We start from the raw sequence: 17,467 nt of genomic DNA, 5'->3' as shown, positions 1-17,467 counted from the left end.
AGAGCGCAGTTGTTGGTTCTCAGTTGCCAGCCGCCCCCAAGCGGAACTCCAAGTGTTATTCAAAACGTTTGACTTTGACCTGCAACAGTTACGTGTGTTCATAAGAATTGAGCTTTAGTAAAAAGCACTTATTATCTTTGTTGTGCACACTTATCTGCATTTAATTATAATTGAAGTTCAGATAAAAACGGAATGGGAGTTAGGCTATTATAGTTTGTAGCCTACTTTGGGCATCTACACTCTTAAAAAATAAAGGCTCTTTATTGACATTTATGAGCCCATAAAGGACCTTTAACATCCATAGAACCTTTCCATTGCACCAATATTTTTTTAAAGGTTCTTTAGATTTTTAAAATGTTCACACTATGAAAAAATGGTTCTTTTAATAACTGTTCACTGAAAGGTTCTTTGCGGAACCAAAATTGTTTCTTCTATGGCATCACTACAAAAAACAACCTTTTGAAAACTTTATTTTTTAAGTGTGTAAATGCTTAAAAATTATAATCTACATGTTCATATTTACATGGTTTTGTTGAATAACACACTCTCTCAGACAGTGCAATGCCAACATGGCCGATGTAGTCTTATGAACAAATAGCCGATGTATTGTATATACCTGCAAATTTGAGAAGTAATGTAGCCTAATTCAATAAAAAATGATTAAAGTGCGTGAATTGGGAGATAGCTGAAAGGTAAGCTGAGCTGAGGCCTGTTGTCTGTTTAAAAAGGAGTCAAGTCCCTAAATTTGTCCCACCTATACTGTTAAATGTAGGGTAGGCAATTTTCGGAGTGGCTAGCAATAGCAAGCTAGCCATGGAAGCATAAGATCCCACCCTTCAGAGCGTCTCCAAAGCCACGTCTCCCATAAAAACACATGAACACACACAGCAGAGTTTGCACAGCGTCACGACGGCGTTAAACTTCCTCATGTCTCAAAGCACATAACATTACAATAATAATGAACATGAACTACTTAAAGAGCACTGACCTGTACCACCTGACTGCTGCAGATTCATTACGCCGTTGGTGGTGTTGCCATTGAAAGGCATAAATTCGAGTCACGAACCGCTCAGAGTATAACGTCACAGGTTTCCATCTCTTCCAAATTACAGATGTAATGGTGTAAACTCAGTTGTAATGGCGTAAGCTTGTTGTTTTGGTTCAGGAGGAACTGTAAAAGGCGGCTGCTGTTTTGGTTGCGATGCTCGGTGACCGATGTCTGTCTAACTCTGTATAGCATGAAACGCACTGATGATGTGTGATGTCTATGCGAGTAGGGTGCGTTGAGGTATGATAATACATACGTTGACTGGCAGGTAGGACATTGTATTGATTGGATGAACATTTTATGGTCCTAGGCCTTCCACAGACGAGATACATATTAATACATTTAGACCACTTAACTTAGCAATGGCTATCAGAATGTGAAGAGACTTTCAACCAGCATAACAAAAAATGTTTCTAGAACAAATCGCCTACCCTGCCTTTAACTTTCTGTTTCAGAAGATATAGAAAATTTCAGGTTTAGACAAGTTATTTATTTTTTCTTTATACTTGTTCTATGTTCTCAGTACTATTAAAAATATATGTCAAATACTTATTTTAAACAATCTGTCTACCACTTCCCAAAGTTTAATGTACTGTATAGTGCTGTACATAGATTTATTCAAAGCCATGTTTTAAAAAATAAATTCAGATATCCTGAAAAAAAAGAGCTATCAAGTTAATTAGTCTGCACTCATCCTAATTTTAGCTTAATGAAGCCTCGGTAGACAATATATTCTATACAAAGGATTGACACTGTACATAAAGTAACACTTTCAATGATATTAACACCAAAAAGATGACAGAAAATCCAAAAAAAGACTTTATTCATGGTTGATTATCTTCCCATGTACAAGACTGCCATAAATATTCTCAAGAATGTAAACATCTGGTGTAATCATGGAAACCAGACAGCATGAACTGCCTGTGGAGGGATGAAGTGTGTCAGAAAGCCCTCTGATTAAATAAATAACACAGTAGCACCTCAAATACACAGTCCTGTTATAATGCTATAATGTTACAATTTATAAATATCTAACTTTTGCTTTTAGGGGTTGAATAATTATTTCACATGATGAGAGTGCCATTGGTTATCCTGACAAATTTTTTATACATTCCTCACATTTATAAAAATGGACAAAAAACATGAATTGAATTTGTGCTGATCATTCTTAAATGTATAAAACAGGGCTAGACTTATTGTAAGGACTTTAATATACTCTTAAAAATAAAGGTTCTTTATGCCAATCAATGGTTCAAATAACAAAACTTTTTTTTGCTGCACAAAATGTTCTTTAGAGTGGAATGGGTTTATTTAGATCAATAAAGGAATAGAAAATTATGTCACTAATTTCTCACCCTCATGTTGTTCCTAACCCGTAAGATATTTCTGTCCCTCCATTGACAGACTATGCAACTACCCCTTTGACGTTTCAAGAAGTTCATAAAGAGATTGTAAAACTAATCCATTTGAATTGAGCGGTTTAGTCCAAATATTCTGAAGAGACTCGATCGCTTTATATGATGAACAATTTTAATTTAGGCTTTTATTCACAGATAGACATTCATCAACTCACACATTAGTTGTGGTAAACGGAAGCTCAAGCATCTTCACTTCACAATGAGGTTTGTTTTCGCGCGTCAAGCAGGTTCGGTTGAGCTCCTGTTTATGTTCGCAGATCAACATTTTACAATCTCTTTATGGACTTTTTGAAGCGTCAAAGTGTCAGCTGTCAATGGAGGGACAGAAATCTCTCAGATTTCATCAAAAAGATTTTCATTTGTGTTCCGAAGATGAACGAAAGTCTTACTGGATTAGAACGGAGTATAATAAATTACAGAATTTTCATTTTTGGGTGAATTACCCCTTTAAAAATGCTCTTCACGGTAATAAAAAAATTGTTCTTTTAAGAACTGTTTACTGAAAGGTTCTTTGGCAAACCCAAAATGGTTCTTCTATGGCATCACTGTGCAAAACACCTTTTGGAACCTTTATTTTTAAGTGTCCACATGTCCAACAGGTTTTAGCACATACAGTCACAGCAAAACATACTTGTACAGAGTGGTTGTCTGTGTGAAAACCTTTTACATTTGCTAGTTAAAGCATCCGGTGCGGTCCCAGCTGGTCTACCAGGCCTGCTCAAAGACTTTCTTGCACATGTTTGAGTTCTCCTGGTGTAGAGGAAACTCTGAGCCCGGCACCAGCTGTTCTCTGCTCCTCTTTGAGGAGAATGTCTGTCCTGAAGGCAGCTTCTCCTGCTTGGACACCATCTCTCTAGAGTGCATCAGAAGCAAAACAGGTTAGTTGTGTTCATTTAGCACATTTTAAAATGTTATATGATTGTAACCTAGAATCTGATATGTTGATGGATACCTGAAGGGGAAAGTGGTTTTGTCCATCTGCATGCAGACGAGGAAGGGGTACTCGGAGAACTGCACGGTAGTGATGAAGTCCAGGGTGGCTTCTGTCTCAAAACCTACTTCCACTCCAGCGCTTGCAAAGTCCATATCCACTGTCACGTTTCCAATGACGACCAGAGCTCCCCTGCACACAATGTCAAGGATGAGCTTAGCAAGAACACAAACTCTAAAGGCCTGTTCACACCAAGAACGATAACTATATTAGCATCTACATCAACAAACGATAACGCTCTGTTTATGATAAGTGCGTGCTGCAGTTTTGTCATTGTTTCTCTGTGCCGTTATTGTTATAGTTGTGGTGTGGACTCTGCTATATTCTTTTATATTTAGAAAGGTTTTTAAAACCATATCTTTATCGTTATAGTTATCGTCCTTGGTGTGAACAAACCTTAAGAAACTTACTTTTTTAAAACTTACTCCTCTATTCTAAAAGCTTTCAGGGACAGTAATGCGTCTCTGTGCAGATTATCTATTTTTATTAATTAATTAATTTAGAAAAGAAAAAAAGTTGAACCAACAAGCAGAGTACAATTTTTCATAGATGCACTTTTTTTTGGTTCAGTCCCATTTACTCTCTTCATAATAGTTTGTTTGCCAGTTTAATTTAGGCATGATGCATGTATATTCCTGATAGGCAACATAATAATAAACTTAAAACACATTTAAACTTATTTGTTAACTAAAACTAGAGCTATTAAGATGAATAATTTTCATTAACTTAAATAAAGCCAAAATAAAATAAAACCTTAAAAATAAGAAATCTTTCCTTGGCAGCTAACTGGAATAAAATAAGTTTAGGTTGAAGTACTAAAATTACTGAATGTCAATTTTCAATTTTAAGATATATATACAAATAAAAAAACACAAAGCAAAATGACTAAAACTTTAACTAAAATTAAAATGAAAGCTGAAAATATGAATGCTATAATAGTATAACAATAGTACTAAAATAACAACTAAATTATTATAGTTACAAAACTAGAGTTTCCCTTAGGGTCATACCTTCGGATGTGCACAACTTGATTTTACTGTATCTCAGCTGTATTTTATGTCAGGATTTTCCATGTTTAACATCTCATTCTTCCTACAGCACATGCCACAGCGAACAATTTGTGGTAGAGATTTATTGCCTCGGTCTCTGCTGAGTCAGTTTTGGTGTTTGGGCTCACATATCACATGAGACAGTCTGGCTCCATGCTTTCAACCTCCACCTTAAATGATCTGTTGAACGCGGCTGCCCGTGATGAGTGGGCTGATTGGAGGCATGCTAATCTTGTGCGCCCGAGAGAGCTGTGGTTTATTTCGTTTCTAAACTTAACCCGCTTGTGTCTGACTATGTTTGTCTGTGTGCGTAACTATCTTTCTATCGGTTTCCCCGATTCAGTGTGCCCGCACGCACATGTGTTTACGTATTAGGTTGTCTGTCTGTCAGTGAGTCTTTGTCTGTCTACTTGTGTGTGAGTGTGCTTTCAGAGAAGGTAAAGCTTGCCTCCCTGATCCATACACCTGCCCCTGCCTGTCCTGAGGGCTGGCAGATGTAGAAAAGCAGATGTCACCCAGAAATACCCATCATGAAACAAAGAGCAGCAAACCCGCAGCACTAAATGTAAAGTAAAAAAGAGACATTTCCTCATACAGTAAGAACTTTTTTTGTCTTAAACAACATGGAATCAGTTCAAATGTAAAGATGATGAAATATCTGAAATCTGTCCCTGAGAGCATTTGGTTTCTCACAATCGATATCATAACCTAAATTTACCCTCAACCCCTGATCTTTTACTCCTACCACAGCATCTTTCCATTGCCCTCATTTCCCGTCTGTCTCATTTTAGCCAAGATGCCATTGCTCGCATCCACAACTAACAGTAAGCAAGCAGGTGCAGTTGTGGCTAAAGATGTGGATTAGCATCGAATCTCTCTGAAGGATTAATGATGTTAAAATAAGATGCACCGGCATCATATTTACTGTCATTCGAAAAACCGAGTGAAGAAAAACATCTGGCAATGGCTTCCAAGTAAGCAAAGTAAGTAGTTGATTTTATCAAAACCAACTTTGCATCCAAAGAAAACTGGGGTGAAATGTCTTACATAAGGTCATCATGGGTTGTTGTCCCATGTTGGGTTCATTTTAATCAGAGCTAGGATCTTTATCTGAATACACAACACTAATCCCATTCAAGGATGTAGTTTAAAAAGAAGAAATTCACCTGTTGTTGACGCTCGTCTTAGACTCTCTATACCATAAGCTGAACTCCATCCCTCCAGAGATATCGATGGCCAGACCGCCTTGGAACTCAGCACTGGCTCTTAGACCAGACTGAAGAGGAATCACCTTCAAAGAAAGTGAAAAAGAACAAAATTATTACTTTTAGGTCTGGTTTCACAGACAGGGCTTAGATTGAGCCAGAATTAGGCCTTAGTTTAATTGGGACATTTAAGTGGCTTTTATAAATGTGTCTTAGAAAAAAACATTACTGGTGTGCATCTTGAGACAAAACAATTGCACTGACATATTTTAAGAAATGCTTTCAGTTAAAACAGCTCAAGCATCCATTTTAGTCCAGGACTAGTTTTAGTCTTGTCTGTGAAACCAGGGGTTAGTAACATAATTTTATACATTAGAAAGAAATCCATAATATTGTGCATGTTTATAGTATATTAAGATTTTTTTTTTAACATAATTTTATACATTAGAAAGAAATCCATAATATTGTGCATGTTTATAGTATATTAAGATTTTTTTTAACATTATACACTACCGTTCATAATGTTTGGGGTCAGAAAGATTTTTTGTATAATTTTGAAAGACTTACCATGGCTGCATTTATTTGATCACAGTAAAAACTGTAATATTGGGAAATATTATTGCAAATTTAAAAAACTTTTCTATTTTAATATATTTTAAAATACAATTTATTTCTGTAATGGAAAAGCTGAATTTTCAGCAGCATTACCCCAGTGTATTCAGGGTAACATGATCCTCCAGAAATAATTTTTTTTTTTATTTATTTTTTTTTTTTATCAGAACAAGGTACATTGAAAGTATACAGTGACATAAACACTATTGAAGGCCTTGCTTTTTCAAAATTTTCACCCACAAATTCCCATCCTAACACAACTTTCCCCTCAAAAAAAAAAAAATCAATAGGGGGGGGGGGGGGGGTTTGTTTAATAATCAAATTATTTTAAAGAGGGAGGAGTATATTCTTCTCAAAATAGTTTATTAAAGGGTCCCATGTTTTGCAAAATGTTCCGGTTGATCCCCTGAGAAAATTTTTAATTTTTTCAGTTTTTAGAAACATCATTAGATCACTAAGCCATGCTGACATAGTAGGTGGATTGTGTGATTTCCACTCTAGGAGAATTCTCTCCAGAAATAATTTAAAAAAATATTTCTTTTTTTTTATCAATGTTGAAGACATTTGTGGTGCCTAAAATTTTTGTGCAAATCCTGTTTATTTTATTCGGTATTCTTTGATAAATAGAAAGTTCAAAACAATTTATTACAAAGCATTTACTTGTAGCTTTCCTGTAGCTCAAACAGTGTAGAGCGTTGGCGCTTGCAACGCCAAGATCTTGGGTTCAACTCCCAGGGAATGCAAGAACTGATAAGAATGTAAATGTGTACCTTGAAATGCAATGTAAGTCGCTTTGGATAAAAGCGTCTGCCAAAATGCTTAAATGTAAAAATGTAAATTTATTTGAAATAGTTGTGTTCTGTAACAATGTAAAAGTCTTTACTATCACTTTAAAAAAACATCTCACTGACTCCAAATTCTTGAATTTAGTGTATATGTATACAGGAAATTACACAGTTATAAAATAGACACACTTTCAAACCACGCTAAGTGTTTCAAATCATTTCCATCATTCACTTTCAGAATGTCACACACTGCCCCCAGGCTGTCAGGCAATGCTAATTGATTGCAGAACATCTGCTGCATGTGCCAGATCTTCTATGGAGTGTGATGAGTCAAGCGTCTCTTCAGTAAGTGCATATTAAGCTGAATGTCATACCTGTGAGTGGTCTGTCAGCAGAATAAGGCCCTTCACCACATTGATCGGATCTCCAGACATAGAGAACATCTTGGACATCAGGTCACTGTAGCCCTTGAAGAAGGTCACTGGGCGGAGCTGAACATCGAACAGAAGAGCAGACATACCAGCAAAAGACTCCAGTTCTTCTTCTCCTTCATCCGCTGTGGCTGCTATTAGAGACTCTAGACCTTGTGCTTCAATTGTCACCTGCAAATCAGAATGCAGGCACAAAGCACAGGTGAATATCAACACACACAATGCATGTTAATGGCATATGCTGTACAACACTGTGTTATGGTAATGATGATAGTACCTGGAGGCCATGAAGGAGGGCATTGTTGCTCTGACCATAAATGTTCATGTTGCTTCTCCTCAATACACCTGAGCCAGAGTACAGGATGTCCAAATTGTAGGTGCAAGTTACATCAGCAGTTCCTGTTGAAATAAATGATATATACTACAGACACTGCTACAAGACACAAACAACAAGATGTTTATAATTTATTTTTCTACAGACAATGTGCTAGGTTGTTCTAGGTGGTCGCTATGGGGTCAGTACGTAAAAAATAAAAAAAATACCTTTTTAAAATTAAATAAAATGCTTTAATTGATCAAAAGTGACTGTAAAGACATGTATAATGTTATGTTTCTATTCAAAATAAATGAAATTAAACTTTTTAACTTTCAATTAATAAAAAATATTGAGCAGCTCAACATTGATCACAATAAGTAGTTAATGTTTCTTGAGCAGCAAATCAGCATATTAGAATGTCATTGGGGTGTTAGCGTTTCAAAAGATACTAATATGTACCATTTAAGTACTAACCACTATGCACACTTTAGGTGTTAATATGTACATTTAGGCCCGGTTTCACAGACAGGGCTTAGATTAAGCCAGGATTAGGCCTTAGTTAAATTAGGACATTTAGTAGCTTTTATAAATGTGCCTTAGAAAAAAACATTACTGGTGTGCATCTTGAGACATAACAATGGCACTGATATGTTTTAAGATATGTCAGTGCAAGTTGCTCTCAGCTAAAACATGGTTAATACGTTATTTTAATAATAAAATATAATTTATAATAAAAAAAATAGTTAAAGACATGTATTTTAGTCCGACAATAGCTTAAACCTTGACTGTAAAACCTTTTAGGGGTAAATAAAGTACAAAGATGAAAGGTCACCACCTCAGTGACAGATTTTGTACCTTTGTTTCTGAGAGTGATGCAGACTTTGAGTCAGGTATCATTATATAAATATAATCGTGTCATAGATTTAAGTTTAAAGGTTACAGATGAGCTCACTTACGTGCCATGAATCCTGAAAAAGCAGATGATGACCCAGCCTTTGAGAATCTGTCATAGTTGTTGGAAACCATGTCCTTCATCACTTGTTGTACCAATTTACTGCAAACCGGACAAATGACTTTTATCACACAAGTGCCACCCAGTGCGCGAGACAATCATTAAGAATCAAATATTGTTTATTTTAGAATTTGAAGAATGCGATTAGTAAACGTGAGACCCACCAGGCCGGCATCTCGAAGCGCAATATGTCCTGGACTTTAGACAGCATGTATTTATTCATCTCATGCGGCAGGTGTCCGATGGAGAGCAGAACGTTCTTCACTTCCATATAGGAAGGACTACTGCTCATAATCACATCAGCTGCCGCGGCACGAACGTTCTTCTCATAAATACGCTGGTTCTGATGGTATATGCGGTTCACTGCCTTTTTCACCTGTGGATATAGAGTGTTAAATGTTTTGAAGAGTAGTTTTGTGCCCCTCTAGATAGGCTGATGGGGGAATCGATGATGTACCTCTGGTGTGATAAGCTTAGGGTCGTATCTCTGCAGCGCTGTGATGGCAATGGTGCTATATGCTCCCACTTCCGACTCAGCATATTTGGCAAGAAGAGGAACACTCTCCGGTAGAAGAGCGTTCTTCAAGGCTAGCAGGTACATCTGAACCTCAGACTCCTCCTGAGTGCTGTCAGGCCCTGCCAACAGCAGCTCTTTCACCTTAAGCACTGTCTGCACATCGAACATAAGACAAACACACTCAGGCAGTTTGAAATACTGAAAGATTAAGATGCTGATTTAGATGTAGTTTATAATGCAAGCACGGTTTAATGTATTAAATGTTGCTGAGAGTGCTATATTGTTATTTGAAGCAGAAAGCATAACCAAATTAGATACTTATTACATTCATATATTTTTTGTCATATAATCATACGTGAACAATCATGCGTATGTAGATTAAATTGCAATTTATAAATATGACTTAATCAAATTCTCCAATAGAATGTGTGCAGACTCACCGGTAGTTCACATGCACCTTTCAGACAGAGTTTCCTGAGCAGAGCTCCCATGATGATCACAACTGACTCCTTAATGTCTGAGCTGCCAATCTTTCCTTTAGACACATCCTAGATGGGAGCAAAGATAGAATAATTCATAAAATAATTCATAGAATAATTTATGAAAATTGTGAACATTGCATATATGTATATATGTGTGTGTGTGTGTGTGTGTGTGTGTGTGTGTGTGTGTGTGTGTGTGTGTGTGTGTGTGTGTGTGTGTGTGTGTGTGTGTGTTACAAAAAATCTTTTTAAAGGTGATAGTCACAGTGAAGAGGCTCTAAATTCAGATGTAAAGTCAGGTACGAGAGCAATAATGCAGGTGTCTTACCAGCAGGGACTGAAGCATGGTCTCTGTCGGGTGGGAGGCAAAACCACATGCGTACAGAAAGCGCTCCTGTAGAACTAAACCTTCCTTCTTGCTGAAGTCCAGGAACTCCAGAATGGCTGAGAGAGAAGATGAAGTCTGTGCTGATGTGACTGCATCCACCAGCTGAGGCCTAGAAAGGTGAAACAATGTAAACTGGCAGTCTAAAAAAGCAGTAAAGAGCCAGGACAGCAACAATGGCTGCTATTGTCTGAGTATATAGTGAAACTGACATGTGAAGGCCATATGGTAATTCATACTCGTAATTTATCCTCTGCATTTAACCCAAGTTAGTGCACACACATTAGGAGTACTGAGTAGGGATGACACGCTGCAAGAATCGAACCAGCAACCTTAGGGTTACCACTCTGACTCTATAACCATTAGGCAATGTCTGTAGCCATGATAATTGCTTCAGTGTCACATGATCCTTCAGAAATCATTCTTTATATGCTGATCATAACTCTGCATCTCAGGTAGCCTATCATTAGGAAATGGCCATTTACCCAGCTACCAAACTAAATGTGTTCTAATAACGTTTTGCCAATATTTTGCCTAATGTTCTCTGAACGTTCAAAACGTACAGGTTTTTTTTATGTTTTAAAAACGTTTCTTGGTTATGCGAATGCTTTAAGAAAACATTCCATTTTATCATTTTGTGAACATTAAGAGAACTTTACTTTTGAATGTTAAATATACATTCTGAAACCAGTAGTAATATATTAAAAATTAGACGAACATCCAACTAAAAACGTTTAGAAAAAAACATTCCGTAAACGAAGTATAAATAATGTTTTTGTGCTAATGTTTTGAAAATGTTATTAAAGATCAGATTACTTTGAACAAATGTTCCATTAATGTTACTGAAAGAACCTTGCCGGAATGTTCTGAGAACCTTCCCTGTATAGGGAAATATTCATGTAGCCTAAATACGATATTTGAAGAAATTACTAAAAGTACGCCGCTAACTATAATTTCAATAATGTGACAGTAGTTCAACTGTTTTGAGAATAGTTTAGCTTTTGCAGTAACAAGCCTTTTTCTACAAGTAGAGATGTAGCAAAAAAGAATGCTTCATCTTTATAGTTTTACAGCCAAGCAAGGTTAAAGTCAAACGTGAATCTGATTTGTTTTGGTGAATCGGTTCTTTTGTTCATTGATCAAAAAAAGAAAGAAACAATTCACTGATTCGAGTCTTTGCTCACAGAAGTCCACACAAGTCTTATTTTTTATGGCAACATTTGAGAATTGATGACTTCGAGAGAATGAGGTGTTTACTGTTTAGCGTCCTTGTTAGTGCACTCGTCTCACATGCCAGCGATCCGGGTTCGAGACCAAATCGGAGCAGGGAGGTTTGGATTGGAGGGTAAGCTTAGGAGGCGGAGCAATGAAGAGAGGTCTGTTATGTAGAGGTCTGTTTGTTTGGGTTGATTAAATGTCGACAATGTTCAGCAACGACTTTTAGAAATAACATACTGCACCTTTAAAGGGGCATTCGGCAACTCAAGCTATTTCTTCGCTGGTTTTCACTTTTGTTGTCGCATGTTTTCTCAACGAGCTCCCCCTACAGCTGTGAGGCGTATATTTCACAACAATGTCGTAAAAAAAAAACTCACTTGCGGCCCCTCCTCCCTCTTTCTACTGCTGCTCATGTGCATTTGTTATTATCGGAGCCAGCAAACTTTATCATGTGGAGCTATGCCTACCCAAGTGGGTAATACATCATACACATTGAGGGCGTTGTGTGTGTTTATGTCGAATTGCCGTAAAGCAGTTTGTGTTTCTCGCTCGTTCTCGCTTCTCACGAGACTTTCTATTTCCAACTTACCGGGACGTTAGTCCGCATGTTGCAAGGGTGGTTTTCCGCCTAGGAACGTTGAGGGTAGCGGGGAAAGTCACCATTCTCACCAGAACAGGTTATTAAACCATCCAAATGATTTCTAAACGGTTTTATTAAGTTGAAATAGTTGCCGAATGCCCCTTTAATGGGCATGCGCACATGACAGCCATTGTAAGTCCACACGACTGCAAGTGCACATGAAGTGTGCTGTTTGGGACAGGGCCTAAGTGTATAAATTAGAAAAGAGGAAAATACAATGAGGAGTTTGGTCTTACAGTGCAGTCTTGCTGCAGTTGCGCAGTACTGTGAGGATCTCTGCCTTGCTGGCTTTGCGCAGGCTGTGTAAGAGCGTGAGGAAGCTTCTCGGGGCTTCTGCTTTAGAGAGTGAGTTCGGCTCCAGCTGAGACCTTACCACCTTCCATGTGTCCATCAGCTATTGTACACCAAAACAATGCAATGCACAATTAGTATGAACCCAAAAAGAAATTTCACACTTTTCTCTCTGTTTTTATACAGAACATCACAGTTAAAGGAATAGTTCAACAAAAATGAAAACTATCATTATTTACTCAGCCCAAAATCTATGACTTTCTTGCTTCCAGGGAACACAAAAAGAGAGTTTTTTGGGAAAGATCTGCGACAGCAAAATGTCTCCTTTTTGTGTGCAAGAAAATCATAAGGAATAACATAAAAGCTGACAAAATAATGACAACACCAGATTTACAAGCATAAACACATAGTTGCTCACATTGGGGCATCCCTTGCACTTGGCTTTAACTTTCTCCACTATGACTCCCACAGACATGAGTTTGTCATCCAGAGACTTCACCACACCTGCGACATCTTTACCCGCCGCTTCTGCTGGCCCTGCCTCAATCTTTTTAAGCGTCAATGACTGCCTGAGGGAAATGAGAAGATGCTTTAATTTCATCCATTTAATATGCTGATCATGCGTGATAGGTTTTCTCATTTCTTTGGTACCTGGACAGGACTTTAGTTGCAGCTGTATGACGAGCATTGATGGACAAAATGTGTGTTTCTTCACTATCGGCAGACTTAATGATGCCATTCTCCAGAGTGATTACTGTTTCAGAAGCAGACTTCCCACTGACACCCAATACCTGGAAGAGCGGAGAGGAAAGGTGAAAAGTGCTGGCAATGGTGTATAAATGAGGTAAGATGAGTTTTTTCTTACTGGGCTGTGAGTGGTGAATCCTGTCTCTTGCGTTTTGCAGGTATCTAAGTGTTTTGTACGGATCACCTGATGTTTGGTAGTCTTGTACTCAACTAAGCATTTCCCTGAAGCATCAGCCTGTAGATTATGGTGAAAATATTTTTTATAAACTTACACACTTTTCACACTTCAGTGGAAAATTTTAATTGTCAGAATGTACCTCCATCATCTTCCCAGACTTTAGCTGCATCATTAGCATACTGGCCACACCCCTCTTCAAGTTTTTGATGGTAGCAGGCTCCGCCTTATGGGCATACAGGCTTCTTATCTAAGTAAGCAAGAAAAATCACACAAATCACTATGGAACATATTTAAAAGTTCAAAACTAAAACGGATATGAAACACATTTTAATGACATAATGAAGTGTGTTTGTTACCTTGCCCATCTTCCACAGCACCATGAAGGGCCTCTGAAGTGCCTCAAGCCTGACTTTACCCAGAATGCTTTCTGCTGAGCTGCCGTAAAAGATGTTGTTTTTGCGGGAGTGCTTTCCTGCACTTTCAACTTGAACATTTGAAATCTGAGGATAGGATAGGAGAATGTGATGTGCACCAATAGTATTACTCTTAGCTAAAACTAAAACCATAAAAAAAAACTTTTTTACTATCTGAAATAAAATAAAATATTAAAAAAACACCTTAAACTCATTTTAGTTGACATGGCAACATTTAAAAATAAGAACCTTGAAGTAATCTACTAAAATAACTAAAACTAAAAACAATGCCAGGCCAGTAGTTGGCGATGTCACTTTGTTGACTGAACACATAATATGCATGCGCATGATGTCACCATTCTCACAAATTCAACTTTTTGTAGTTTTGGAGTTGATATCATTTTCAAAAACATGCACTTTGAATCCCATTTTTTTGATATTGAGTAACTAGTTTAAATTATAATCAATTTAAAGTATTATTAAAATAATGATTTTAAAATTAACTTTTTGAAAGTGTACTTAAGTGTTAAGACACATAAAAGTTTACTCTCTTTAAGTGCACTTAAGTGTCCTTTTTTAATTTTATTAATATTATATTATCTGCAACTACAATTTTTTAAGTAAGCAACTTAGGCAACTTAAGATTTTAAATACGCACATTCAATACATTTAAGCACACTTCTATTTCACAAGGGTATGCAATCAAAACACGTATCAGTAAAGTACTTTCTCCTCTTTACCTGCACTTGAAGGAGCTGTTCATCCTTGATCTCTGAGTTCCTCCAGACGAGGCTGATGTCCACATCACTGCTAATCCTGAATCCAGCATTCCCCCTAGTGGATCCCGTCGCCCTGTTCAGCCCGACCTCAGCGCTGTAGCTGTATCTGTAGAGTTTGTCATTATCTAGCCGAGGTCCAGCACTCGCACCTGAAAAAACACAAAAACGTCATGCTGTGACACATTCTAGAGTTTCAGCATGTAAGACACAGCTGGACTAGAAAAAGGGAGGAATGTGAAAGGAGAGAGGCAGGAAGTGGACTGGACATCTCATACACAGCCTTAAACCCAGTAATGGATGGGGTGGAAAACACAATCTGAATTGAATCCGTAAATTTTGTACTCCACACCACAGCGTTTACATCCACAAGCTCATTTAGTTTGGTCGAGAAAAAGCAACAGGCAAACCGGAGGCACTCCAGAGGAAGTTCATATATCATTTCGCAGAAAAAATAGAGGTAATACAGGAAAAGGAATGTAGTCCTATCTGTAATTGTAGGTAGGTCTCAGATAACAGTGTACTATGAGCTAATAATCCTCAATTATCTGTAATCCTCATTTATTTGGATTATATTCTTTACTTAATCTTTTTTTTTTGTGATGCAACTTCATTTATTTTTGTCTTTGTCAGAATCATATATTCAAGGTAAAGTTTGTGCAAAATCAAGATACTTTGTGATGTTAAAGGAGTTAAAACACTGAACAAATCAAAATTTTTCAAACACATTTAATGCAATTTAATGCTCAAACATATTTTGTCTGAATATGTGGTTTTAGGATTGTTGATTCATAAAGTGATTGATACACAGTATAATGTCCTCTCTGCCAACACAGTTCAATCCTGTCCTGAAAACACTGACGTGTCACATTCAGATTGCATCACATCTTCTGATACAGAGATTATGGCCTGATTTTACCTCCTAAAACAACTAAATGTTTTTTATTTAATTTGTAAAGTTATGTATTTTTATTTAAACACACAAAAAAGGTTTTCAGTAATGATACTGTTATACTGATGAGTCTACTTGCATTGCTTAGATTAAACTGGGCACAGAATGAATGAAAGATGTGACTAACCACAAATCAAGATTAATTTTCAAGATACCTCAGTAAACTGGCTAAACCCTTAAATCGATGTAATATTAAAAGTAATTTAAATCTTAAATTTGAAAATATGAGAATAGTTGTTAGCTTTAAACAGCAAGCAAACCAACAGGAACATGCAGCCTAGAGTACATGTTTTTTTAATATATATATATATATATTTCTTTAGACTTAAAAAAAAATCGCTTACCAACAGATGAGGTACTTAGAAAGGTAACACACAGTAAGAGTCCAGCAAGCCTCAACATGGTTGGCTCGCTCGTTGGAGGTCTGCGGGCCAGAGAAAGGATGGGTGCCTGATTCCTTCAACTCTCTATAGTGTTTATCTGGATACGAGGGGCAGACTCCAAACTCCACGCTCCGGTACTAAGTACGAGATAACGGCTAATAATTAACCGGCAAAGCTCACTGTGATTTGGTGAATGAACGCTCTTCAGAGACGAAGTTTGGTTTTTATAGTTGGGAGCCTCCGGTAGGGCGCATCAATCAGCGCTCACTGAACGCGAATGCAGTGGTGTGATTTGGAAGTTTCTGTCTCATTCATAATGATCAAACGCTCATGGCAGGATTAGGTCAATTGTTTTGTTTTACTGAATCACTTTATATTTATATTACATTGAACAAATAATGAATGTCCAAAGTTAAAACGACGTTAACCCACACTGAAACACTTAAAATGCAGTCATGTAGGCTATTCATGTTTGTTTCAAACATTTTTGAAAAACGTTTAAAGCCTATATTTTTTTTTTACAAAAAATGTATTTATTTGAACTGCATGGTTTTCTTAAATATATTATAAAAAAAGATTTGAAATTTCTTACATTTCGTTGTAAAATTTCTCTTTTTACCCTTTTCTATCTATCTATCTATCTATCTATCTATCTATCTATCTATCTATCTATCTATCTATCTATCTATCACAAAAAGGTATCACCGTTTCCCCAAAAATAGCAAGCAGTTGAAGCAGCACAACTGTTTTCAACATTGATAATAATAAGAAATGTTTCCAGTAAATCAGCATTAAGATATAAGAATTTAAGATATAAGAGATTATATGCCTATATGAGATATGTGTTTAGCCAACCAATAATAAATTGGATAAAGGATGCATTATGTTGATGATGTGGTCGATGATCTTTGATGCATGGTATGATTGTACCCATATGTAACCATTTATACACAGTGATATGCTTCTGTCAGACATTTCATTTTACTGTAGTACCTTTCACCTAGATTGCAGCTATATTATCTGATCACAGCAAAACTGTCACATATCATTCTATTTCATACTGTACTCTACTGTAGAAGAGGAATTCCTTATGCAGTGTAATATGGCCTTTAGAGCTGAAGAATGATATTTGAGGTCTCGTGCTCATCAAAAAACACACTGAAACTACTGCAGGCAAGACAGAAAGAGCTTTTGATTGAATCAGCTGTGATTACAAGCTAGTTTTTATGCTGATGATCTTTGATTCTTGTAAAGAAAGCACTGTCAGGAAGTGATCAGATTAGTATGAGTAATAGTTCCTCACCTGTATTGGAGTAGGTTAACCTAATAATTATTATTCAGCACTTAACTTAGATGTTTTACAAAAACATTTAGTTAATATATAATTGGTTCCATATACTGTGTTAAAACATGTTAAGTTTTTTTTGTTTTATTGATACCATAAATTAACATAATGAATAATTATATTTATATATATTCCTTACTAGTATAAAAAAACACAATAGTTGTGAGACAGCATAGTATCTCATCACCACCTTTTGGTCTTGGTTGTGTGAATCACAGTATAGCTTATTTAATAGTATAGTATAATGTCTGTGTTTTCCATTATTGCAACCAT

At 36.7% G+C, this 17,467-nt stretch overlaps 1 protein-coding gene across 1 annotated transcript; it reads right to left on the bottom strand.

The window, feature by feature from the left end:
* Nucleotides 1-1,849: 1,849 nt before the first annotated feature.
* Nucleotides 1,850-15,962, bottom strand: mttp (microsomal triglyceride transfer protein). The gene is made up of 18 exons (XM_077205165.1): nucleotides 15,811-15,962; nucleotides 14,479-14,666; nucleotides 13,682-13,825; nucleotides 13,465-13,572; nucleotides 13,266-13,382; nucleotides 13,052-13,191; nucleotides 12,819-12,969; nucleotides 12,346-12,503; nucleotides 10,195-10,363; nucleotides 9,825-9,932; nucleotides 9,325-9,537; nucleotides 9,032-9,243; nucleotides 8,812-8,909; nucleotides 7,817-7,938; nucleotides 7,483-7,710; nucleotides 5,673-5,797; nucleotides 3,419-3,589; nucleotides 1,850-3,319 (listed from the first exon to the last, which is right to left on the bottom strand). Exons 1-18 carry the CDS (start codon nucleotides 15,866-15,868, stop codon nucleotides 3,172-3,174), a joined length of 2,658 nt encoding a protein of 885 aa, XP_077061280.1. The 5' UTR covers nucleotides 15,869-15,962; the 3' UTR covers nucleotides 1,850-3,171.
* Between the last annotated feature and the right edge of the window lie 1,505 nt (nucleotides 15,963-17,467).

This window comes from Siphateles boraxobius, unplaced genomic scaffold (genome assembly GCF_051911475.1).
Source record: "Siphateles boraxobius isolate OS27281-9 unplaced genomic scaffold, OSU_SipBor_1 53, whole genome shotgun sequence".
Lineage (NCBI taxonomy): Eukaryota > Metazoa > Chordata > Actinopteri > Cypriniformes > Leuciscidae > Siphateles > Siphateles boraxobius.
Note: the sequence above shows the minus strand (reverse complement) of the source record. Positions and strands in the feature narration are given on the sequence as shown.

Coding starts and splice junctions, on each gene's coding strand:
- mttp (XM_077205165.1), bottom strand. CDS start 15,868: ATGTTGAGGCTTGCTGGACTCTTACTGTGTGTTACCTTTCTAAGTACC. Junction 12,970..13,051: donor GCAACTAAAGTCCTGTCCAG/GTACCAAAGAAA, acceptor CATTTCCCTCAG/GCAGTCATTGACGCTTAAAA. Junction 7,711..7,816: donor CCCTCCTTCATGGCCTCCAG/GTACTATCATCA, acceptor TCTGATTTGCAG/GTGACAATTGAAGCACAAGG.